This window comes from Trachemys scripta, chromosome 3 (genome assembly GCF_013100865.1).
Source record: "Trachemys scripta elegans isolate TJP31775 chromosome 3, CAS_Tse_1.0, whole genome shotgun sequence".
In the NCBI taxonomy this organism is placed as follows: Eukaryota; Metazoa; Chordata; order Testudines; family Emydidae; genus Trachemys; species Trachemys scripta.
Genome location: NC_048300.1, coordinates 200,241,076 through 200,268,405, shown reverse-complemented (window position 1 = coordinate 200,268,405; position 27,330 = coordinate 200,241,076). Strand labels below are relative to the sequence as shown.

The 27,330-nt window shown below is 43.0% G+C and overlaps 1 protein-coding gene across 7 annotated transcripts in view; it reads right to left on the bottom strand.

Moving 5' to 3' along the window:
* Positions 1–27,330, bottom strand: part of DTNB (dystrobrevin beta) — a 294,840-nt gene that overhangs the window by 77,928 nt on the left and 189,582 nt on the right. For all 7 annotated transcript variants that reach the window (XM_034766839.1, XM_034766840.1, XM_034766841.1 and 4 more), the window contains 3 exons: positions 21,449–21,536; positions 1,223–1,308; positions 355–468 (listed from right to left, as the gene is read on the bottom strand). In XM_034766839.1, coding sequence (XP_034622730.1) covers positions 355–468; positions 1,223–1,308; positions 21,449–21,536 — 288 coding nt within the window. The remainder of the gene's footprint in view (positions 1–354; positions 469–1,222; positions 1,309–21,448; positions 21,537–27,330) is intronic.

Below are 27,330 nucleotides of genomic sequence, written 5' to 3'. Positions count from 1 at the left end.
TGTTCCATTCGCTTGTCCAGTAAGTAATAAGCAAATGGTCCCAATTCTACTGGCTTCCTTACAAATAACTTTTTTATTTATCTTACTTGTCAAAAGCAAGAATACACTTTAAGTGATGTTTCTATTTGCTTTTAAATCCACTTTATGAAAGAGTCACATAGTTTTATATAACTGCCGGCTTTCAACAATCCCCAGCAGAAAGATTTAAAATGGCTCCTTAGAGTTCTCGTAGCTTTACCAATAACACTCTGTTCTCAGTACCAGATAGGATCATCCATCCTGCAGAAGAGGCCACACATGGCTGAAGGGTTAATATGTCACATGCATAAAAGTTTTAGATGTCTTTTTTTTTACCGTAGAAGCCTGAGTTCTGCCAGCAAAGTTGGGTTCTGCTGAGCTTTCTCTGGGGTTGGCTGGGAGGCTTGTTCATGCTCCAGTCTGAGGCGCTGAATTTCTTGCAGAATCTCTCTGTTGAAATAAGGAGACAAGGAGATTGAACAAGAAACAAGGCAACAGTTCATACTGTGTTTTCGATTTCTAGACGAAAGCTTCAAGTGTGCTTTCTACACAGCTCTGTAACTGCAGCACAGTAGTAAGTGCAGTTAATTCCCTCTCATGTGCGAACGGTGTGGGCTCAGATCCAGAAGTGGTACGTAGTGGAGACCTAAACATTGCCACTGGAGTAGTTAGTAGGGCTATTATCAAAAAGCTGATGAGTCTGAAATTAACCAATGTCACCACTTCTCCATATGCCAGCAATGCCTCTTCAAACCCTTTCCTACAGTTTTCTTGGGGCCTCAAGGGTTCTCAGGAACACAGGACATAAGGGAGACTGTCAACTTGACCAAAATGTTTGAAGTTGGGAGCCTCTGAGGTATATGTCTAGCTCGCACTGTAGTCATCAGAAACCCCCGTCTTAGGGCAATGAACATCACAAAGCACTTGGCATCAAATTCTGACCTAAGATGGGCCAGTTTTTTCAAACTTGGGGGGTCTAAAGGCCGGCCCCCCATGTCCATACTTAGACATCTCAACAAAAAATGTGATGGTCAGAGGTAATTAACAACAGAAACTAATTGCACTAATGAAATAGGTGCACCATTCAACAAGGGAACCTATGACACTCAGTTTAAACAACAAAATGCTAGAAATAATTAAGTAAGCCTGCAAGTAAATGCTTTGTCCCCACAAACTCCCCTCTAAACAGCTCTACATGATTTACCTGTTTTTGTTTTCCAGTTCGGCTATCAGTTGTCTTTGTTGTTTATTGGCATCAAAATTGAAACCCAGGTCTGTTGGTGGGCGTGGCTAGAGGATAAGAATATGTAATATTTAATCACAGTATTTACTGTATGCTATATAGATAATGTGCTGCTTGGATCCAGGTTCCCTGAATGATGTTGTACAATATATGGAGTATTGCTTGTTATAAAGAATGGCCAATTAATAAAATAATGGTTCTAATATTGACTCTTGGGGCACACCCTCAAACTAGGACTGCACATTTATTTCCATCAACACTTGCCCAGGCTGGAGAGAAGTGGATATGACTTAGTTTGTCATCTCTTTGGGAAGGGGCTCGAGAAAAACTGTATCATGTGTTTCTGTAGCACACAATATTTCTATGTCATGCAGAGAAGCAGATACAGAAGCTAGCAGTATGCTTATGAAGAGGTGGAAGGAAAGAAGGAAAAGGGTATAAAAATAGTTGAGAATTATACCATTTGTAAAGAAAATCTGTTACCAGGATACTGACCTTTTCATATGGCAAGTCCTGAAGAAAAGATACAGTACACGATCACCATAATACAACTGTGCCAGGAACATAGGAAACTAATTATGTAATATTCTTCCTTGTTAGACTACACTAGAACTAGATAGTTCCACTCCCGTTTACACATAATTTGTTGAAGCTTTTCAGCATGTTTCCTGGAAATTCTTTGACACTCAGGTATAACCTAATACGAATCTCTCAGCCAAGAATGTTATTTCTTTTAGGTACCAATTCCTTACATGTGCTTAACTTTATACATGGAGTAGTCCCCTTGAAATTAATGGGTCTACTCACAAACATAACATTAAGCATTAAGACCAAGCACTTAATTTGCAGAAGACGCTGGTGCTCACAGAGCTAAGGGTTGAAACAGGATGACACCTGAACTCTGCTGAGTATGTTTTGAGCAGAAGGGGGAAGGCTGTAGAAAGGCTGACACCCTATTAACTTCCCAATTCTACGGCTGCTCTTAGGGGAACTGCTGCATTGAGTTTCTCCTCAGGACAAAAAAAACCTAAAATATTTGTACTATGCAGTCAACATAGCCCTCATCCAATGGATTAAAAACTGGCTAAATTATAGATCTCAAATTATAAGTGTTAATGGTAATCATCAGTTCGGGACTCTGCAGGAATCAGTTCACAGCCAACTCTCCAATATTTTAATCAATGATGTGGAAGTATAAAATCATTGTGACATTTACAAAAACGTTACTAGCACAGATTGGTGGAGTAATAAACAGGGATAAAGACAGATCATTTATTCAGAGTGATCTGGAATGACTGACAAACTTGGCGCAATCAAACATGCTGTGATGCTCTGCTCAGGGCAGCCAGAACTGTAAGCCACTGTGTTACCTGTCTGCCTTAGCAAGAGAGAGCTTTGCTGGGGCTTAAACTGTGAGATAGCTCCATTCCACATCAACCTGTCTGCCTCACCAGCACACCCCTTGAGACTCTGCACGCTTTAACCTTGCCTTGCTGGTTAACGATCAGGGAACCGGAGTTCCCCAGAAATGTCTCTCTGCAGTGTCCAGTCTCTCTCACTGGGCACTCTCGGTAATTATTAAGCTTGCTGTCTCCAAAGAGACAGTGCACCTACTATGTCTGTTAGTTTAGCCAAGGTCCCACACTTTACTTCAGTACATTGCACTGAGATGGTTTATAGCAAGGGTCAGCAACCTTTCAGAAGTGGTGTGCCGAGTCTTCATTTATTCACGCTAATTTAAGGTTTCGCGTGCCAGTAATACATTGTAACGTTTTTAGAAGGTCTCTTTCTATAAGTCTATAATATATAACTAAACTATTGTTGTACGTAAAGTAAATAAGGTTTTTAAAATGTTTAAGAAGCTTCATTTACAATTAAATTAAAATGCAGAGCCCCCCCGGACCGGTGGCCAGGACCCGGGCAGTGTGAGTGCCACTGAAAATCAGCTCACGTGCCGCCTTTGGCACGCGTGCCATAGGTTGCCTACCCCTGGTTTATAGTAAAACTCTAAGTTTATTAATAAAGAACATAGATTTAAGTCATACCAAGCAAGAATAAAAGGGTTACAAACTATACAAAAACAGCACGCTTTCTCATGCCTAAAACATAAATCGAGGAAGCTATGCCTCTCACTTACATCAAGCTACCAGCATCTCCAGCCCTTCAAGCAAGAGAATCCACCATTCAAAGAATCAGAGAGAGCTGTCTCCATTGGTCACTAAGTGATGCATAACTAGAATGTCTTTTTTGCTCCCCTTACATTTTCCGAAGTCTACTGTCTTTGCTTCAAGAGCCACGAAGATCTACAAGGGGTTCAGACTCCAGTGTGAGATGATGCCCTGTAGGTTTGTAAGTGGAACAGGTGGACTGATTGATGCAAGCACCAGGTCAGAGTACCTGAACTGATGCCTCCAAGCTGGAGTTATCAATATTACCTGAATTTTGCCCTGTAAAATCTTTCTTGGAACTCTTGGGATTAACAGAACAGAGGGAAAAGTCTAAAACAGGTTCTTTCCCCATTGAATTAGAAGTGTGTCTGACAGATCCTGGGCTTGCTCCTCCCTGGGAGTAGAACACTAGAAACTTTGTGTTCACATTGGTAGCAAATAGGTCTACTGAGGGAACTTCCCATTTTAGGAATACCTGACCTAGACTGAGTCTTGCTATTCCCATTAGTCACTGATGGAGCTCTTTCTGTTTAAGTGAACTGCTGTATCATTCTGGGCACTTGGAAGATGTAGGGCTACCAAGATGATCCAAGGTTGTATGCACCAGTCCCACAGGTGTATTGCTTCCTGACATAATGGGGATGCCCTTGCTCCCCTGACAGTTTATATATGCAGAGCTGCTGTGTTGTGTTTCCCATTATACAGATTACTCAACCGAAGCAAAGAACACAATGTTTAGTGTATTCACACACTACATCCGAGCAGAGAACTGAACCAGTCTGACAACAAGACCCCCTGCCTCTCTAGCTCGTAGACAGAAGTGGTTCTGTACAGCTGGTACATGGCAGTCCTGTTCCTTTGTGTATTTCATGGTGAGTTGGATAGCCTGCGCCTTTCAGGTCTTTGCTAGTTTGATACTGTTGGATACAAAGATCATAGAATCATAGAATATCAGGGTTGGAAGGGACCTCAGAAGGTCATCTAGTCCAACCCCCTGCTCAAAGCAGGACCAATTCCCAACTAAATCATCCCAGCCAGGGCTTTGTCAGGCCTGACCTTAAAAACCTCTAAGGAAGGAGATTCTACCACCTCCCTAGGTAACCCATTCCAGTGCTTCACCACCCTCCCAGTGAAAAAGTTTTTCCTAATATCCAACCTAAACCTCCCCAAATGCAACTTGAGACCATTGCTCCTTGTTCTGTCATCAGGTATCACTGAGAACAGTCTAGATCTATCCTCTTTGGAACCCCCTTTCAGGTAGTTGAAAGCAGCTATCAAATCCCCCCTCATTCTTCTCTTCTGCAGACTAAACAATCCCAGTTCCCTCAGCCTCTCCTCGTAAGTCATGTGCTCCAGCCCTCTCATCATTTTTGTTGCCCTCCACTGGACTATTTCCAATTTTTCCACATCCTTCTTGTAGTGTGGGGCCCAAAACTGGACATAGTACTCCAGATGAGGCCTCACCAATGTCGAATAGAGGGGAATGATCATGTCCCTCGATCTGCTGGCAATGCCCCTACTTATACAGCCCAAAATGCCGTTAGCCTTCTTGGCAACAAGGGCACACTGCTGACTCATATCCAGCTTCTCATCTACTGTAACCCGTAGGTCCTTTTCTGCAGAACTGCTTCCTAGCCATTCAGTCCCTAGTCTGTAGCGGTGCATGGGATTCTTCCATCCTAAGTGCAGGACTCTGCACTTGTCCTTGTTGAACCTCATCAGGTTTCTTTTGGCCCAATCCTCTAATTTGTCTAGGTCCCTCTGTATCCTATCCCTACCCTCCAGCGTATCTACCACTCCTCCCAGTTTAGTGTCATCTGCAAACTTGCTGAGAGTGCAGTCCACGCCATCCTCCAGATCATTAAAGAAGATATTGAACAAAACCGGCCCCAGGACCGACCCCTGGAGCACTCCGCTTGAAACCGGCTGCCAACTAGACATGGAGCCGTTGATCACTACCCGTTGAGCCCGACGATCTAGCCAGCTTTCTATCCACCTTATAGTTCATTCATCCAGCCCATACTTCTTTAACTTGCTGGCAAGAATACTGTGGGAGACCGTATCAAAAGCTTTGCTAAAGTCAAGGAATTACACATCCACTGCTTTCCCCTCATCCACAGACCCAGTTATCTCCTCATAGAAGGCAATTAGGTTAGTCAGGCATGACTTGCCCTTGGTGAATTCATGCTGACTGTTCCTGATCACTTTCCTCTCCTCTAAGTGCTTCATAATTGATTCCTTGAGGACCTGCTCCATGATTTTTCCAGGGACTGAGGTGAGGCTGACTGGCCTCTAGTTCCCCGGATCCTCCTCCTTCCCTTTTTTAAAGATGGGCACTACATTAGCCTTTTTCCAGTCATCCGGGACCTCCCCCGGTCGCCATGGGTTTTCAAAGATAATGGCCAATGGCTCTGCAATCACATCCGCCAACTCCTTTAGCACCCTCGGATGCAGCACATACAGCCCCATGGACTTGTGCTCGTCCAGTTTTTCTAAATAGTCCCGAACCACTTCTTTCTCCACAGAGGGCTGGTCACCTTCTCCCCATACTGTGCTGCCCAGTGCAGCAGTCTGGGAGCTGACCTTGTTCTTGAAGACAGAGGCAAAAAAATCATTGAGTACCTTAGCTTTTTCCACATCCTCTGTTACTAGGTTGCCTCCCTCATTCAGTAAGGGGCCCACACTTTCCTTGACTTTCTTCTTCTTGCTAACATACCTGAAGAAACCCTTCTTGTTACTCTTAACATCTCTTGCTAGCTGCAACTCCAAGTGTTATTTGGCCTTCCTGATTTCACTCCTGCATGCCTGAGCAATATTTTTATACTCCTCCCTGGTCATTTGTCCAATCTTCCACTTCTTGTAAGCTTCTTTTTTGCGTTTAATGTTAGCAAGGATTTCACTGTTAAGCCAAGCTGGTCGCCTGCCATATTTACTATTCTTTCTACACATTGGGATGGTTTTTTCCTGCAACCTCAATAAGGATTCTTTAAAATACAGCCAGCTCTGCTGGACCCCTTTGCCCTTCATGTTATTCTCCCAGGGGATCCTGCCCATCTGTTCCCTGAGGGAGTCAAAGTTGCTTTTCTGAAGTCCAGGGTCCGTATTCTGCTGCTCTCCTTTCTTCTTTGTGTCAGGATCCTGAACTCGACCATCTCATGGTCACTTCCTTCCAGGTTCCCATCCACTTTTGCTTCTCCTACTAATTCTTCCCGGTTTGTGAGCAGCAGGTCTAGAAGAGCTCTGCCCCTAGTTGGTTCCTCCAGCACTTGCACCAGGAAATTGTCCCCTACACTTTCCAAAAACTTCCTAGATTGTCTGTGCACTGCTGTATTGCTCTCCCAGCAGATATCAGGGTGATTAAAGTCTCCCATGAGAACCAGGGCCTGCGATCTAGTAACATCTGCTAGTTGCCGGAAGAAAGCCTCGTCCACCTCATCCCCCTGGTCTGGTGGTCTATAGCACACTCCCACCACAACATCACCCTTGTTGCTCACACTTCTAAACTTAATCCAGAGACTCTCAGTTTTTTCTGCAGTTTCATACCAGAGCTCTGAGCAATCAAACTCCTCTCTTACATACAATGCAACTCCCCCACCTTTTCTGCCCTGCCTGTCCTTCCTGAACAGTTTATATCCATCCATGACAGTACTCCAGTCATGTGAGTTATCCCACCAAGTCTCTGTTATTCCAATCACATCATAGTTCCTTGACTGTGCCAGGACTTCCAGTTCTCCCTGCTTGTTTCCCAGGCTTCTTGCATTTGTGTATAGGCACTTAAGATAACTCGCTGATTGTCCCGCTTTCTCAGTCTGAGACAGGAGTCCTCCCCTCTTGCACTCTCCTGCTCATGCTTCCTCCCGGTATCCCATTTCCCCACTTACCTCAGGGTTTTGGTCTCTTCCCCCGGTGAACCTAGTTTAAAGCCCTCCTCACTAGGTTAGCCAGCCTGCTTGCGAAGATGTTCTTCCCTCTCTTCGTTAGGTGGAGCCCGTCTCTGCCCAGCACTCCTCCTTCTTTGAACACCATCCCATGGTCGAAGAATCCAAAGCCTTCTCTCCGACAACACCTGTGTAGCCATTCATTGACTTCCACAATTTGACGGTCTCTACCCAGGCCTTTTCCCTACACAGGGAGGATGGACGAGAACACCACTTGCGCCTCAAATTCCTTTATCCTTCTTCCCAGAGCCACGTAGTCTGCAGTGATCCACTCAAGGTCATTCTTGGCAGTATCATTGGTGCTTACGTGGAGAAGCAGGAAGGGGTAGCGATCCGAGGGCTTGATGAGTCTCGGCAGTCTCTCTGTCACATCATGAATCCTAGCTCCTGACAAGCAGCAGACCTCTCGGTTTTCTCGGTCGGGGTGGCAGATAGATGACTCAGTCCCCCTGAGGAGGGAGTCCCCAACCACCACCACCCTCCTCCTTCTCTTGTGAGCGGTGGTCATGGAACCCCCATCCCTAGGAGAGTGCATCTCATGCCTTCCAATCGGTTGAGCCTCCTTCTGCTCCCTTCATCCAGATGTATCATCTACTCCACTCTCCACATTAATACCTGTGGAGAGAACATGAAAACGGTTGCTCACCTGGTATCTCCATTGCTGGTACATGGACGCTCCTCTTTCTTCTTCTGGAGGTCACATGCTGCCAATTTTCTTCACCGTCCCTCAGTCCCCTCTGCGCAACCTGCTCCAATTCTTCAGAACGTTGTGCCTGTAGAAGCATATCCTGACGTCTGTCCAGGAAATCTTCATTTTCTCATATGCAACACAGGGTCGATACTTGTTTCTCCAGACCTCGAACCTTCTCTTCCAAACAACAAATTGAACATCTTCTCATTGTCCCTTAGAAGACAGGGATGTCTTAGTGCTTCCCAAGGCTAGTTCAACTGACTCAATCTCTTTGACCTTGTTCACACTTGGATGTTTTCCTAAAATGTCCCACAGCTGCCGGCACTGCTTCAGTTTAACTAGATACAGCAACTATGAGACTTCTGGTGTAAGGGAGGAAGGATAATCTTGCAGTTAAGGCATGAGACTGGGACTCAGGGAGCCAAATTTTCTGGTAGTATAAATTAACTTACATGAGCATAGAGTCTGACTCTGGAAATCTGGGTTCAACTCCCAGTGCTAGTACAGACTTCTTGTGAGACCCTGAGCCACTCACTCAAACTACGGAATCACACATTTTGTTACTTTTGTATGCTGACCTTGCATACACGCGGGGTCCTTACATCCCCACCTCCATTCTCCCCCACAGACACCTTCTATGACACCCTCGCATTCCCCTCTCTCCAGGACTTGCTGCAACCTGGCCACCCCCATCCTCATGCCAGGTACTCTGTGTCTCCCCACTCCCCCATGGTAGGGTCTCTGTGTGCCCCCCATTCTGCCTTCCCCCCAAACCAGGGTCCTCCTGTTACCCACACAATTTGGGGCACCCAGTTTATACCCTACCAAGATCTTAAGGTGTGACCCAATTGATTTTTTTTTTAGGGCTTGTGGCATAAGACACCTACCCTTACTCGCGGAGCTTAGGGCTTTACGGGTTTGCAGGCCCTTTTTTTAGTGAAAGAACTTTATACAGCTGTTTTAAACCTTTATTTATTAGCAATATATAGAGAATACATATGCTAAGCAAACCTATTATGCTTACCATTTTTAATATACAAATTTTATTTGATGGCTAGTTAGGATTTATGTGTTTGGGGGGTTTGGCGCTTTCATACATTCTGGTTGTGCAGGGTATGATAGTTTGTAGCTTGTTGTATTGTAGTTTGAAGTTGATTTTTAAAGAGCTTTGTTTTTTATTTATATCATATAAGTAAAATTATTATTTTTTAAAATGTATTAAATCTATTATCTTTAAGTAACACATTTTAATTAATTACGCATTGGCTTTTGTTTTTTATTTACATTTAAATTGTAATTTATTTTTGTTTGTGCAGATGGTTAGCCTATATTTGCTGGTTAGAGGTTATTTTATTTCTTATTATTATTTGTTGGGGTTTTGTGTATTTTTTTTTAAATTTTTAACGCTTGGGGGTTTTGATTTTATAATTTTGCTGGTTATAACTCTTGTTAGGGACATTCCTGAGGTGGGGGTTAGCAGCAGAGCATTCTTTTTCTTAATTTCAGTGATGAAATCCCTGAGTTTCATCCCAGGCTGCTCAAGGCTGGTTTAGTAAGGGGGTGAGTTAGGTCCGAGACCCACAATCCATTGTCCCCTCACAAGAGATTCTGGGTGCCCCCGATTCTCTCCTTATCTGCCTTGCCACAGGCTCGGTGTATCCTCCATTCCCAGGTCCCCCATTTTTCACACAGGCCAGAGGCTGTGTATATCCCTCATTCTCCCACTCCCAGCAGAAGTTCTGTGAGCCAGCCCTTCCCCCCATGGAAGGTGCTCTGTGAGTGCCCCTCCTCCCACTCTTATTCTTCTTTCTTTCTTTGCTTCCTCTTTCAATGTCTCAACATTTTAAGATCGACTGATACCGGCTGAACTAAAATGAGGGCTCTTGGGATGCTGGAACGATGTTAATTTCTGCCATGATCAGCGCTTTGATCCTTAGAGGATTATGGTGGGGGTTGAAGCTGTGGTTCTGCTAACCAGATGTCAAAATCATTATGGTTCTGCCTACTGATGCCTAGAACATTCTCTGAAATTTTGGAATCTAGCAGATGAGGTGTTCAAGTGATCATATTACACCCAAACAGAGAAATGCCATCAATTGGAACATACGCGCTTCACAAACTCAGCCAATAACAGAGTACAGTAGGAGTCGGCAGCTCCTGGAGTTTTAACCAGTGCATTGCCTGGACCTGCCCTGGTGTTATCAATGTGTGAATTCAGAGAGAAAAGCCTAATTTAGACAGCCTTGAATTTGGCAATCCATGAGTTTTTTTGCTAGTAGTATTTCTGTCTTCATTACATGATTATACATCACTTTGCTAGCAGTAACACCAAAGGCATGAGTTTGTCTGTATTTATATTATCAACTTGTCTATTACTTAGATCGGGTATGATCTTAGTGCTTCCCACAGGCTAGGGGTCAAATTTACAAAAACTACTTCTAGCTTTAGGTGCCCAACTTTAAACATAAATTCTGCCTGTCGCTGCCTTCACCTTTGATACAGAGTTGTGGCTGGCAGAAAATACAATCCCCAGCATGTGTGATTCTGTTTTCATTTCAATGGCTCAAGAAGTGCACAGTGGGACCTGTAGTCCCAGGCAAGCAACACTTCTCTAGTGAAAGTGGGGCTGGTTGCAACCTGCTTGATTTTATATGCACCTTTTATTTTATTCCATTTAAAGTACTGATAATCTGACACAGGAATTTGCAGACATATCATTTCACTGATGCAGACAATTACCTTGCTTTTTTTGTTTGTTTGTTAAAGGATTATTTAGCACATGATCCTATCAACTGAAGAACAATGCCCACAGCTATCTCACCTCTAGGACAGAGCTGTTGTCTCTTTTATAAAAGTTTTTGCTGTGAAGAAAAAAGTATTAAAGAGCTTTTGCAGAGTCCCCACAAGTCCCTGCTATTGGGAAGCATTTCATTTGCTGACTCTATATATGAAACATTTCCTGTAGAATTCTGTCCAGAATTTTTCAGCATATTTTCCTTTCCCTCTATGCACACTTTCTGAAAGGCAAAAACTTGTGATTGTTCCTCTAAAACTTACTCACAAAGTCCATTAGTACTTATTCTTCACTATCATTTCAAATCTAGTAACACTGTGACAAGGAGACTCCGTTTTCAGTCTTACAATTTAAATTGATTTCATTGGGTGAATGGCTTCCCACCTCTCTCACATTAGATTGAAGCAACTTTTCTCCTTGTCTTCAAGGCCCTAAAAAACCTGGCTCCTGCTCTCCCTTCTGCTCTCATCACTTTACATTCCTCCCACAGCTCTTCCCACGCTGTGCGACTTCCCATTTGCTTCCTTTTCTCACTCTTGTCTCTAGGTCTTCTTCCATGCTGCTCCACATGTCTCAACCCACCTTTGAGAAAAAATACACTTCTGCATGGAGGCCTATAAACCCCCCACCTGCTACCTCACCCATGCAAAGGCACTAATTTATCTAGTTTAAAGAAAGAAGTCTGGTTTTAAAAGACTCCATGAAAAAATCATTTGTATTTGTTGGATGAACGAGTGTGTCACTGAGACTCCAGTTTAGCAAGCCCAGACCAAGAACCACTTCCATTTTGATAGGTACGTGGCTCTGGTGGAAGGTTTTCTGCTACTTAGTAACACCTGGTGAACTTGCTCCAAGCAAGCCTGTTCTCTGGGATTTAGCGGAGGAACTTCCAGGCCGTTAAATGAAGGGAACACAGGTTTGGGTGGAGGAGCCAACAGTGGCCCTGAGTGATCAAATCCAGGTGCAACAGGAGTGAGACGAGTCGCCATTGAGAGGTCTATTCGAATGCAGAACCAGTGTTGGTGGGGCCATGTTGGGGCTATTCATATAACCCAGGCATGGTGCTGCTTGGTTTTTAGTAGCACTCTGTGCAGGAGTGGGATTGGGGGGAAACCATAATAAAGCATTCCCATCCAGGGTAGCAGGAAGGCGTCTGTGATATAACCCAGAAGGGAGCATAATTGGTAACATTTTTTGTTGTACTTATTCACAAATAGATCTATTGGGGGAGTTCCCCACTGCCGGAAAATGCCTTTGGCTACATCTGGGTGAAGAGACCACTCATGACTGGGAAAGACCTACTAAGGTGATCGACTAGCTCATTCTCCACCCCCGGAAGATAAGAAGCCTTGAGATTGATTGAATGGGCTTCATAAAATTCCCATAGGTGAACTGCTTCCTGACAAAGAAGGGATGAGTGAGCTCCTCCTGCCTGTTGAAGTAAAACAGGGCTGCGGTGTTGTCTGTAAGAACAAACAGGTTTCTCCATCTGATATGAGGCAGGCAAGCCTGACAGGCAAGGTGAACCGCCCTGAGCTCTCTGACGTTGGTATGGAGCGCTCCCTCAGAGACCAAAGACTCTGAGTCCTGAAGGGCCTCAGGTAGACTCCTCACCCTACCACCGACACGTCCACGACCAGAGACATTGATGGTTGAGGGCAGATGAATAGACTGTCCATATGCATGCTGAGAGGATCCAATCACCAATTAAGGGAAATTAAAATCGAGGAAAGTATTGTGTGTACAGTATCCAGACAAAGACGGCTTTGTGAGTACGCTGAGGCTAGCCAAGTTTGGAGGGGTCTGAGGTGCAATCTCGCATGTTGTATCTCATATGTGCATGAGGCCATATGGTGTAGGAGCCTCATACACTTTTGGGCTGTTGTGATTGGATGACATTTGAGGTCTCACCAGGGATTGGATCAATTGGAATCATAACTCTGAGAGGAACACCCTGGCCTGGATAGTGTCCAACACTGCCCCAGTAACTCTATTCTCTGTACTGGCCAAAGGGTAGACTATCTGCATTGATCAGTAGGCCTAGGGCCTTGAATAACCTGAGTCCTAGGATGGCTCTTGACTAGCCAGTAGTCCAGGTAAGGGCAGACCTGCACTCCTAATCTCCTGAATAGGCGTTATTTAAATCAAGGGCGGCATACCAATCTCCAGAATCCAGAGTGGGAATAATGGATGCCAGGGTGACCATGCAGACCTTTATCTTTTTGAGATAGTTGTTCAGTTGATGCAGGGCTAAAATAGGCCTGAGACCTCCCTTGGTTTTTGGGATTAGGAAATCACGGAAGTAGAAACCCTTCCTTCTGAAATTCTGCAAACAAAGGAAAAACACAGTCTAGCATTATGGGGACCGGTACCGCTTCCTTGAGCAGCCCATCAAAACGCCTGCTTAGAACCCCCTGGATGTCTAGGTGGGGCAGGCATTGATGCAGAGGTAGAAGGGGGAGGTGATATAATCCTATAATCCCTATTCCTTTTTCTCTGTAGGTTCTGATGGGTAGCCAGGGCAGAGTACCAGAGGGGTTGCAGAGGCATGTAGTGATTCCTGGAAGGGGCTGGAGTGTAGGGTTGCCCTTGAGTCCTTTAGACCATGAAGCTTTGTATCCGTCTGCTCCAAAAAGAGTGAAGCTCCTTCAAAAGGCAGGTCCTGTATAGTCTGTTGGACGCCCTATACGAGCCCAGAGGACTGCCACCAGGAACTCCTATGCATGGCCATTGCTGAACCATGGAACTGGCAGCTGAGTCAGCCGTGTCCAGAGCAGCTTGTAACAAGGCCCTCGCCTCTCATCTTCTGGCAGCAGTCTTTACGTTTTTGCATGGAGTCTCATATGTTAAAGTCATACCTGCCCAACAGTGCCTACTGGTTTGCAATCCTGCGTCGCAACCCCCTAATAGAATAAAGTTTCCTACCAAACAAGTCTAATTTTTTTGAGTCTTTTTATTTTGGGGTTGCAATCTGATGTCCCTGCCTCTCTCACAGTGGCAGCAGATGCTACTAGGGACTCCGGGGGAGGGAGGAATGGGTGTAAAGGAACTCATAATATTTTCGCTCAGCCTTTTTTGAAGTGGGGGGAAGGGATGCATGGGTCTGCCAGAGACCCTTAACTGTACTCCTGACAGAATTCTGCGCCCCTGCGGGGGTGCAGAATTCACATTTTTCTGTGCCCCCCACGCAGAAAAACGCAAAAAAAAAAAAAAAAAGAAAAAATCTGCCGGGGGACGTGTCTCTTCCCCGGCAGCCCAGGCAGCGCGTCTGTTCCAGCATGCCTGGAGCAGCCTCAGAGACAGGGGAAAGGGGGCTGGGTGTGTGTGCCTGTGTGGTTGATCACCATCAGGAGGGTGGGGCTGGGCGCCAACAAGTGAGAGTGACTGTAGCTCCCTGGCGTGGCTGGGTAGGGGGTTTTATTATGCATGAGGCAGGCTAGAAGCACAAATGTAGTAGCCTGACTGTGTAGTAATGTTGTTAAAGTTGCTGTTGATGGTTAATTGATCTCATTCTCTGAGGAAGAAATGTAGCAGCCTGCCTAGGTAGTAATATTGTTAATGTTCCTGTTGTTAGTTAACTGTTCCCATTCTCAGCCAATTCCCCCAGGAGCATAAAACCCGGGAAAGTTTTAAGGCCCCTACATTGCCAGAGTGATGTAAAGGAGCCTTATTATTAATGACAGTAACAGAATCCTCAGCTAGGAAGATCTATGCGCTTTCTCACTTTTTTCCTGTGCCAAAGTGGCACAATGGGGTTAGATTACAGCTCAGGATTTATTTTACTTATCCATTAAAAAAAAAAAAAAAGACTTCAAGGGCAAATAAAACATTTACAAAGCAGTCAATAAAATGTCAGGATAATCAGAACCAAGCACTTCCCAAAGTACCCAGCCAGGTCCAGGACAATGATTAGCAAAACTGTATGACTTTCATGTGTGAAAGTCTGAGCAATTTAAAATGACATTCTACTTTTTTTTTTTTTTTTTGCTGTTTGGTGTTCTGCAATGTAATTCAAATGAAAATCCAGGATTATAACTGGAATGCAGGGTATTAGTTACCAACTGTTTGTAACTTAACTTTCATGTGTTTAGGAAATGCTGAATAGTTATCGTGACTTTTTTCTGAACTGTAGTTTAAATAAATTACCAAAACAATTGAAACTGGTGTGATTATATCGTATTATTTTGACAAAATATTCAGAGTATTGAATAAAATAAATAAATAAAATCCCCCTCAGGAGTATTAACTGGGTCCAGAATGGGCTTACTGAGAGGCAGGGCCACACTGGAAGGATCTGCCGTGGCTGAAATATCGATGCAATAACATTGGATGGGCTGCTATTTATAGGGGGAAGCTCTCAGGATGAGGCAGAAGAGGGAACGTCTTCCCAGATGTCATATGTAAAATGGGAATTCAAATTGCCACAAAGGAAAGCTACATTTTCTCTAGCAAGATTTTTTTCTCTACGTATTTTCTATTGTGTGTGAAAGCCCCTGGGAATGGCTAGACTGCATCTCTGAGTGGAGTTTTTTAGCTGCAGCATGGTATTTATTTTAATCAGCACTCACTCTAACTACATAAAACCCTATCACTCTTAAATAGCATGAACTATGCAGTATCTGTGGAGCATTTGACATTCTTATCCACAGACACACATTTGAGTTCTAAATATTGAATGTGTAGTGCATAGGCATTTATTTTTCCTCTGGTGCTGCAACAACAGTGTTCTCCGTAACTGGAAATTCCTTAGCAGTTACTTTGCTTAGGGGTTCAGTAGAGTAGCATGTTTTCACCTCTCCTTGACCAATCACTGATCTAAGAGGAAACTAGTCCCTAAAACATTTCCCTACTCCCTGTGATATAGCAGTTCTCTGTGTGATAGGCAGGCATCCTATGGTTATCCAGAGAGACCCCACTGCATCAGAATGTTAGAATTTACACAAGGCATGTGAATTTGAAACAATGTTGTCATCTGCTCCCTCTAGTCTAGAAGGCTTCAGATTGTTTTCTACTATATACAGTTTAATAAACTCTGGGTTATCCAGTGCAGCCATCTGAAATTGAAGTAATTCCTCAGAACACACATTACTTCAGCCAGAGGAAGCCTTATCCAAGGCAACAGGATTTTGGAATGTGGTTGAGGAACTAGGAAATTCATTTGTCAGTGCATAACCTGGTGCATGCAAATGCACTTCCCAAACACTATCACCAGCATGTGCAGATGATGGAAGTCACATGTGCAAATCCCATTCAGACCCCATCACTGTCACGTGAAAGAGACAGAATCTATCCCTGATGTGTGCAGGCGTTACTGCTTGAAAAGTGTGCCTTCAAATGTTCTGTAAATCCAGAATGCCTCCACTTGACCTCAGCTCACTGCGAGGAGATGCCGTCCTACTTCACAGAGAAAATGTTCAAATTCTTTATGCAGCCTAACATCTTGTTTCCTTCTTTGCTTGCAGCACCACAGAGGGTGACCAGATGTCCTGATTTTATAGGGACGGTCCCGATATTTCGGGCTTTTTCTTATATAGGTGCCAATTACCCCCTGTGACATGGTGCAGTCTATATGGTTTTATAAAAACATGATAATAAGTGAATATAATGTAACTGGAATATGCTTTATGCAAAAGGTCTCTTGTAAGGTATCATTACAAAGCTTATAATCTACTGAGTGTGATCATCCTATTTGTAGAAATGTACCACTCTTGTATCTAAAACTAGAAATATGAAATATAACTCTGAGGGCCTATAGTAATTATGCAAAGTGTGGGCCATTAATGGTGGTTTGGAATCTTGATGACTCCCATTAACCAGGACCATTGTCTGCAGATGGCTGTGTTTACCTGTGAGTCTTCCTATATACATGTGTGCTGGCAAGTGGGTAATGAAGTCTTGCAGTGATATGTGATCATGTCACCTGAACTGGAATCCATCTTTAACCTGGTGCTTTTCCAGTGGGGGGGGGGGGTGGAAACCCAGAGGGACAAAGGGTTCCCGCCTTATGCAAAAGATATGTAAAGGGGTGGAAGAGAACAAAGGGAGGGAGAGGAGCCATCATGAAGAATCCCCTAGCTATCACCTGAGCTGGAACAAGAGCTGTACCAGGGGAAAGAATTGTGGCCAGGCCTGGAAGGTGGTCGAGTCTGAGAAAAAACTTACTGAAGCAGCTCTGAGGGTGAGATTATTTGTATTCAGTTTGATTAGACATAGATTTGCGCATTTTATTTTATTTTGCTTGGTGACTTACTTTGTTCTGTCTGTTACTTCTTGGAACCACTTAAATCCTACTTTCTGTATTTAATAAAATCTCTTTTTACTTATTAATTAACTCAGAGTATGTATTAATACCTGGGGGAGCAAACAACTGTGCATATCTCTCTATCAGTGTTATAGAGGGCGAACAATTTATGAGTTTACCCTGTATAAATCCAAGTAAAACGGATTTATTTGGGTTTGGACCCCATTGGGAGTTGGGCATCTGAGTGCTAAAGACAAGCACACTTCTGTGAGCTCTTTTCAGGTAAACTTGCAGCTTTGGGGCAAGAAATTCAGACCCTGGGTCTGTGTTGGAGCAGACGGGAGTGTCTGGCTCAGCAAGACTGGGTGCTGGAGTCCTGAGCTGGCAGGGAAAACAGGAATAGAAGTAGTCTTGGTACATTAGGTGGCAGCTCCCAAGGGGGTTTCTGTGATCCAACCCGTCACACTCCTCCCTCCCGCCCCCCGTCCCGATTTTTCGCACTTGCTGTCTGGTCACTCTAGCACCACATTGAACTGAGGCCTTCACTGAGCTATCTACGATGATATGGAGGACCTTTTCCTGAGTTGATACAGTTAATTTAGAATGCTGTAAGATGTCTGAGTGGTTTAAACTTTTCACTCAAATGTACATTGCTTTGCATATAACAACACTGAATTTCATTTGCCATTGTGTTGCCTATTCACTTGGCTTGGTTAGGTCTCTCTGAAGTGCCTCACAGGCCTCTCTGGACTTGATTAACCTAAATAACTTTATAGACTAATAGAAATGTAGGGTTGGAAGGGACCTTGAGAGGTTATCAAAAGTCCAACCTCCTGCGCTGAGGTAAGAACAAATAAACCTAGATCTGACAGGTGTTTATCCAACCTGTTTTTATAAACATCCAATGTTGGGGATACCACAACCTCCCTTGGATGCCTATTTCAGAATATAACTACCCTTTTAGTTAGAAACTTTTCCCTATTATCTAACCTAAGTCTCCCTTCCTCCATCTTAAGCCCATTACTTCTTGTCCTACCTTCAGTCGACATGGAGAACAACTGATCACTGTCCTCTTTATAACAGCCCTTAATCTATTTGAAAACTGTTATCAGGTCCCTCCTCAGTTTTCTTTTCTCAAGACTAAACATGCCCAGTTTTTTTAACCTTTCCTCATAGGTCAGGTTTTCTAAATCTTTTATCGTTTCTGTTGCTACCCGCTGGATTCCCTCCAATTTATCCACACCTTTCCTAAAGTGTCGTGCCCAGACTTGGACACAATACTTCAGCAAAGGCCTTACCAGTGCTGAGTAAAGCAGGACAATTAGCACCCAGGTCTTACATACAACACTCCAATTAATACACCCCAGAATATTTGCCTTTTTCGCAACAGCATCACATTGTTGACTTGTATTCAATTTGTAATAAACTATAACCCCTAGATCCTTTTTAGGAATTCTACCACCTAGCCATTTATTCCCCATTTTGTAGTTGTGCATTTGATTCTTTCCTTCGTAAACGTAGTACTTTGCACTTGTCTTTACTGATTTTTATCTTCTTGTTTTCAGACTAATTCTCTATTTTATGAAGGTCCTTTGTGTCTTCTACAAATTTTACTACTTCATTATTCATCTCATTCCAGATAATTCAATATATTTAATAACACCTGACCTCGTAAAGAACCGCTAGGCTCCCTGCTGTTAACCTTTTGCCACAATGAAAATTTACCATTTATTCCTACTCTTTGTTTCCTATCTCTTAGCCAGTTTTTGATCTATGACAATAATTTGCCTCTCACCGCATAATGACTTAGCTTCTTTAATAGCCTTTTGTAAGGTACCTTATCAAAGGCCTTTTGAAAGTCTAAATAACCTGTCAACCAGTTCTCTTTTATCCTGCTAAGCCACTTAATACATGAGCTCCTTCAGAATTCTTGGATATACACCATCTGGACTGGATGACTTTCTGGTTTTTAAATCATTGATTTATTTCAGTACATCTCTTTCTGTCATCACCAATCTCTGAGAGTACCTCACCTTTATTAACTTAGAATAGGTCAGGGATAGATGTCTCCCCAGCACTCTCTGTAGTGAAGATTGATGCAAAGAAATTATTAAGCTTCTCAGCAACTTTAAGTTTTACACAAAGATTACTCAGAAATTCCCCACTTCCCACCAACAGAGAACAGTCACTTAAATACTGTATCACTACAGCAATACGTGTGTGTAGTGAATTGAATGACTTCAGAAAATTCAAATAAAGAGATTTACTTGACAGCCCCATCAAAGGGATAATGAAGAGCTGATGTGTCCATTTCTAGAATTTGAAAACATTTCTTGTTATTAAAGCTCTACAAAAGGAAAAGATCTGCTTCAGGAATTCGGATCACTGTATGAATGCATACTGATGGAGCTAGTGAAAGGGCATACACACTGCAGAAGGAGGTGATGAGAGTATTTATTCTGCCAGAGGTAGCAAGAAGCATTCATACTGCTAGATCAGTGGCTCTGAAACTGGGGCCACCGCTTGTGTGGGGAAACCCCTGGCGGGCTGGGCTGGTTTGTTTACCTGCCGGGTCCGCAGGTTCGGCCGATTGCGGCTCCCACTGGCCGCGGCTCGCCGCTTCAGGCCAATGGGGGCTGCGGGAAGCGGCGGCCAGCAAATCCCTCGTCCCGCGCCGCTTCCCGCAGCCCCCATTGGCCTGGAGCAGCGAACCGCGGCCAGCGGGAGCCGCGATCGGCAGAATCTGCAGACCCGGCAGGTTAAGAAACTGGCCCGGCCTGCCAGGGGCTTTCCCTACACAAGCGGCGGCCCCAGTTTGAGAACCACTGTGCTAGAGATTACACTGTGGCAGAGGAAATTCAGACTGTTCACTGGCTTGGAGTGGACAGTCATACTTTTAAAGATTGTTTGAGGACAAGGTGGGTATTCATAATTCTGAAATGGTGATGGGGTAGCCATACTGTCTGAGCTGGGGATGAAGGGGTACAGTGCAATACTGGGGCTTTGAGTGCAAGACTCCATCAACCCACTCCACACCAGTGAGCCCAAAGCTAGTCAGAACAGGCCTTAGAGTGTGTCATTAAGGCAGTGTTAATGGTGAACATTTAGAGCTACTATTCAGGGTGGACATAGGAGTTATATGGTAAGGAGTCTGTATAAACAGGACATAAAAACAGTATTGCATTCACCCTGACCACAGAGTTCTGTGTATCTGTAATCTCTACATGGGCAGGGAGCATGGCCCCATCACCTGGAAAATCTGATTCAGTGCATATTTAGGTGGCCTATGCTGTTGGTGCTTTTATAGAACCCTGCCTGTAGTTCAGCTGAATACCTTGGGGAAGTTTGTCAGTATAAATGCTACTGTCTTCCCATGGGAATGCATCAGCTAGTGTGAAAAAAGCCAGATATTTATCAACCTTGATATAAACAGCTAATCTTCTATTAACTCTCACTAAATTCTTAGTTCTGCATGTTCTCCAAGTTCCCTATGATATCTTTTGGCAATTAATTTGGATGAAAAGGGAACACTGGCCAGGAGTGAGGAGGTGCGGCTGCAGGAACTCGAGTTCATTGCTGCTGAACTGAAGGATGCATATAGAGTCCATGTCCTGAGGGAAATGCTGAGGGAATTCTCAGGTAAGTTAATGATAATGCAACAGGGGTTCTCTGGGTTTTCCTATCTGCAACCTCAAAATCACCTATGTTTTTCCCATTCCTAAATCCACATGCCAGATTCCTCTGGGCTCTTCCAGCTAGAGGTACTAGAAGTGCTATAATATATAGACATCAATAGTTATTACATAGTCCTGTCCTGAGTTCAGGGGACTGGACTAGATGACCTCTTGAGGTCCCTTCCAGTCCTACACTTTGATGATTTTATGAACTGTGTAAAGAAGTTTTTCCTTTATCAATTTAAATTTTTTGTCTTTTTAATTCATTGGATTCCCCCTTTTTTCTTGTATTGTCAGACAACATAAATAGGGACTGATTTACAGTCTCTGTAGCATGTGATATTTTATATGCCTTTATCATGTGTCCTCCTATTTGTCCATTCTCTACACTATATAGGACTAGTCTTTCCATGCTTGCAATCATGTTGCCACTTCCTGGACATTTTCCATCTCTTCCCTAACCTTCTTGAGAAGGTGGTATTCATGCTATAAACAGTGAGAAAGGAGTGGAAAGGGAAATAATGCCTCATTTTACATCAGCTAAGCAGAAAAAAAGACAATTTGACTCAATTTAGCACAATGTTAAGATACTAATCAAAGCTCTGAAAAACATTTTGCTACCTTCCTTAATAAGAAAAGAGCCAGAGAAAATCAAATTGGAGAGTCAATGCATTTACTTACTGCATTTCCAGCTTCTGCAGCCAGCCTGGCAGCATATCGGGCAATGAGTCTGTGCTCCTCATCAAGTCTGCTAGGGCTGTCCAAGACACTGCCATGGGAACAAAAAGTCAACACACCCCCATCAATACACATAGCTTCAGCACAGGACATTACACTTTACATGTCAAAGAAAAGGATGCATCAGTATGTAGAATCAAATTAACCTGAAATGAAAAACCCCTCTCAGAAACCATCTAGACCATGCCCTTCTCTCAATCTTGAACACAGGGCCTAGCACAAGATTGTTCTCTCAGTAGTCTATTCTTCAGGGGTTTGTCCAGCCTAGTGTTAAATATTTCAAACAATAAGTTTCCAAAACTGAAAAAAAAAAAACCCTATAAAAAGATTGGTAGCAAAAACGATACTGTTTTTCCAAGGATATTTTTAATAGACCCCGATCAAAACGGGTAATTAAACTGAATGGTGAAGGTGGAAAGTCCTGTATTTAAAAGATCTATGTGACAAATGTCAAATCGAGAATGGTTTCCAAAAAGAAAAAATGAGTAAATCATGCTAACCAGAGAAGAATTCGCTCTGTCACTGAAAAAGATAAACTAAAATGCAGAAATACTGCTGATAGGCCAGCCTGGCAGGAGTGAAATGTACAAGGCATGCAAGGATTCGAGTTTGAGACCTAGAATTTGTCTTTCACTCCATGGCTGGCAGAGGTTGAGGATGCTGCAGAGATAGCACTTTTAGGGCTTGACCAGACTCTGCCTAATTTCAGCAGATGTTGGATCAGGGCAATACGGCTGCGGGTGCGGAGGTAAGGACCTCACATCACTCTGTAGAAATATTACTGCAGCTGTCTTGGGAGAAACAGTAAACGAGCTCTGGAGGAAAATGTCTCCAGCAATTCTGATCCACAGTGACAGCACCATGAAACAGTAGGAAAAGTTGGAAGTTGAACGCTGGAGAAGCAAAAGCAAAAATAGGAACTTTGGTGGTAAACATACAAACGGCCACACTGGGTCAGACTAATGGTCCATCCAGACCTAATCCAGTTTTCTGACAGTGGCCAGCACCAGATGCTTCAGAGGGAATTAACAGAATGGGGCAATTTTCGCAGGATCCACCCCCTGTCATCCAGTTCCAGAATGTGACAGTCAGAGGCTTAGGGACAACCAGAGCGTGGGGTTGCATCCCTGACCATCTTAGCTAATAGCCGTTAATGGACCTATCCTCAATGAATGTATCTAGTTCTTTTGAACCCAGTTATACTTTTGGCCTTCACAACATCCCCTGGCAACGAGTTCCACAGCTTGACTGTGTTGTATGAAGAAATACTTCCATTTGTTTCATTTGAACCTGCTGCCTATTCATTTCACTGGGCGACCCCTAGTTCTTGTGTTATGAGAAGGGGTAAATAACACTTCCTTATTCACTTTCTCCACACCAGTCATTATTTTATAGACATCTATCATATCATAGACGCTCCCAGGTGTCTTTTTTTGCAAACTGAACAGTCCCAGTGTTTTTAATCTCTCTTCATATGGAAGCTGTTCAATACCCCTAATCATTTTTGTTGCCCTTCTCTGCACCTTTTCCATTTTTAATATATAATTTTTGAGATGGGGCAACCAAAACTGCACACAGTATTCAAGATGTGGGCATAATATGGATTTAGATAGTTGCATTATAGTATTTTCTGTCTTATTATCTATCCTTTTCCTAATTGTCCCTAACATTGTTAGCTTTGTTGATTGCCGCTGCACATTAAACAGATGTTTTCAGAGAACTATCCACAATGACTCCAAGATCTGGTTCTTCAGTGGTAACAGCTAATTTAGACCCCATCATTTTTACATGTAATCGGGATTATGTTTTCCAATGTGCATTACTTTGCATTTATCAACATTGAATTTCATTTGCCATTTTGCCGCCCAGCCACCCAGTTTTGTGAAATTCTTTTGTAACTCTTTGCAGTCACCTTTTCACTTAACTATGTTGAGCAAATTTAAGAACATAAGAATGGCCACGCTGGGTCAGACCAAAGGTCCATCTAGCCCAGTATCCTGTCTTCCGACAGTGGCCAATGCCAGGTGCCCCAGAGGGAATGAACAGAACAGGGAATCATCAAGTGATCCATCCCCTGTCGCCCATTCCCAGCTTCTGGTGAACAGAGGCTAGGGAGACCATCCCTGCCCATCCTGGCTAATAGCCATTGATTCTGTATTGTCTGCAAACTTTGCCACCTCATTGTTTACCCCTTTTCCCAGATCATTTATGAATATGTTGAACAGCACTGGTCCCAGAACAGATCCTTGGGGGACCTAGCTATTTACCTCTCTCCACTGTGAAAAATGACTTTCTCTTCCTATCCTTTGTTTCCTGTCTTCTAACCAGTTACTGATCCATGAGAGGACCTTCCCTCTTATGTCATGATTGCTTAGTTTGCTTAAAAGCCTTTAGCCTTTGACTAGGTCTCTCACTTTCTGAAAGTCCAATTACACCCTTGTCCATGTTTTTTGATCCCCTCAACGAATTCTAATAGATTGGTGAGGCATGATTTCCCTTTATAAAATCCCTGTTGGCTCTTCTCCAACAAACCGTGTTCATCTATGTGTCTGATAATTTTGGTGGGTGATCCTCAGGACTAATGGGAAATCTATGGTGGGAAGAGAGCACAACATGGGTCTCAAACTATTTATATTCCAGCAAAGTGCTTATACTAGTCTGGTGAGCCTGGCAGGGCATAACTAATATATAACACACTATAAACTTTAGAAATTGTTTTAAACTAAACAACTTTTAAAATATAATAATATCAAGCTCCCGTGGACAAACAGTAAGTTTTGAATTAATTGAAATTAGTCAATATAAAGACCTGCTATGAGCTCAGACTATGGGCTGCAAAGTTCCCATTACAACAAATCAGAAGTGAGATGCCATGTGAAAGAGCAGGCTTTTCAAGTTAGTGTTAAATTGAAATATTTGCCTTTGTTGCTGGTGTCTGATTCAGTCACTACAGTATATCTTTTTTCTCCACTATAGTTTGTCTTTAAAATGATAGGTAATAAAATATTTTAATAAGGCTCAATTTTGCGATGTAGCCTAATGCCAGAAGGACTTGCTTCTTGATACTGGATCCACAGATGTAGTGCTGGATGTCAGAAAACATGCAGTGATGTGCACCTATGCATTTGCAATCAAATGCAGGATCAGAATCAAGCCCTAAAAATGAAATGATGGTAAAGAAATAAATGCTAAGTGCCGGCAGGACACTTTTTAAAATATCTGCATTACTTTGTACAATCATTAACTACACCTTAATTTCACAGGCAAATATTCATTTTAATTAAATAGTAGAATTCAAGTTACATACCTCACATTTATTTTAAAATGTGGATTTGTTCAAATTCATTAACTTGGACTCCTCCAGACTTAGGTCGTCAGTCAGAGGAGGGTATCAGAGGTTATATCTTACACAGCAGGGAAGCGTGAGGAAGCTGAATTAAGGTAATGCTGTAATTTACAGACTGAAAGGCCTGGAAGTAGGTGTAAATAATACCAGTTCAGATATACCTCTGAATTTGGCCTACTGTGTGTCCATAAACAGAATAATTTGAAGATATTCAGTGATCTAGATGCACTGATACTAGAGAAAGAGGGGCCTGTAAGGTAAGGTGAAAATTTAGGAAAGTAGTATTAAGAGATGAGATAAACCATTGTATTGGCCTTGATGATCTTTCCCTGTTTCTATTTCCTACCCACCCCCATAACACTGTATATTCAAAACACATTTTCTGGACCATGACACATTTTTATTGTGGGTCCACCTTCCCTACCTTGCTTTCTGAATTTGATTTTGAGACCTGTGTGGATTTCATCAGCAATTTAAGCTGTTTGACCCCTTCTTTCTAGTCAGCTCTCTTGCTGCAAGACCTTTCGTTCCCTTCTCCCTTTGTCCATGATTTGGTATCTCTTAACTGTGTCTCACTTCCTGAAACAGTTTCTCTTTATGCTAAAATGTATGAGAAAAAAAATCTTCAAAAATTAATATTGTAATGGAGAAAATCTACAGTTTCTTCTTCATTATTGTCAGAAGTCTTATGTGTGCAGAAAGGTACTTGAGTTCGAACTTGCCTCCTTTACCTCAGACTTCCACATGTCAATTAATACAGAACTCAGGCTTCACGCATGGAAACAGAAGGCACAAGTCACCATTCAGTGCAATACACATGTACCATATCTAACAATACTGTAGGAATATTATAAAGGGTATTAAACAGCAATCTATGAAATGTCACAGAATCCTATATCCTGCTTCACGAAGTAAAGAAAAATAATTTACTTGTAGTTACTGCTCTGAAGCCAATCTCACAGGATTCTCACTCTTACGACTGTTTCTTCTAACACAAGACCAGTTCAGAATTTTTGGCCTTTGAGGGCAGCAGGAGGAGGGTAAAGTGTGAGCCTGAATGAGCCATATTGGCTACCATGCACTACCTGTACAGGCTATTTTCAAAATGGCCCTTTCCAAGAAATGATAAGATACTTACAGATAAGCAAGTTATGTAATAACATAATTTCCCCTACTTTAAAGACATTGGGCCAAAGTCTCCAGACTGCTCTGACCACTTTGTGTTGCTTACAGAGTGCAAAGTGGACATAAACTCACCAGAAATTCCTAGCAGAGAATTTCTCTTCTGGACGGGAATGGCATAGAGCGAGCATCAGTCATTCCCCTTTCCCCAGTGGACAGGAGCATGTCAGGGAAGACCTGGGGAGTAACAACTGAGCTTCACTATGCCTAATCCTTCACTGGAATAAAGGATTTTACGCCAGCAGCACAGATTAGAGCAGGGTCCTTCTGTTCTAACTTATGCTGGGGCCAGGCAGCCTCAAATTAGGATGCCACAACTGGCTCCCTGAGACCGCCACTCTCCACTGCAGCTTGGACATACCGGAGAAGAAGGGCTGCTGTCTCCACAGGATTCTCACACTTGAATGGTAAGAAGTTTGAGGATGTCCCAAACAAAAAATAGGCTGCAACAGGCAGCAACAGAAAAGACCATCAGAATCAATGAGAAATTTTAGCTGCTAACAGATACCAGAGAGACTCTGACACTGGAATGTGAAGGTAGCAATAAAAGTGAGAAAATGACTTCAAATAGAGATATTTGGCTAACAGAACATAAAATCCCCCAAATAAACAAAATTCCTCTAGGGGTGCGGTGGAGAGAGTTGGTTCTCTCCTACTCAGGAAATATGTTCTCATGAGGCTGGTTCCAATCAATATCACTTTATGGATGCGTGAAGAGAGGTCCGTGTTGCTGCTCTGCAGAGGACAGCAAGGGAGATTTCTTTCACACAGGCAGTAGAATCAACTAAAGCTTGTTAAAAAATTAAAAAATGTTAAGAAATTTCTAAATTTCTAAAATTCTAAAGCTGTTTCCATTTCATGGGGTTCAAGACAGACCCATGTTTCATTTTTTCAACATTTTAATTGATTTTTTATCAATGGTTATTGAAATTGGTTTCCCACAAAACCCAATTTTCAATAAATGAAGCATTTTTATAACAGTTTTGATGTTTTTTAAAAATTGATAGAAAGTGGAATGGGGGCAGTTGGTCCAAGTATCTCTCTTTTGTATCCCTTGTGGATTCCTGGGTGTGTCCCAACTAAGAGCTAGCTTTCTTGGAGGGGTTGGAGGTGATCTCCATGACTTGTGTGCACATGGTTTGATTCCAAACCAATTTCAAAGTCCCACATAGAATCATAGAATCATAGAATATCAGAGTTGGAAGGGACCTCAAGAGGTCATCTAGTCCAACCCCCAACTGGAAGCCACACATTATGAGTGTCCCAGGGGCATCTCTTGGACCCAGTGAGCTCCCTT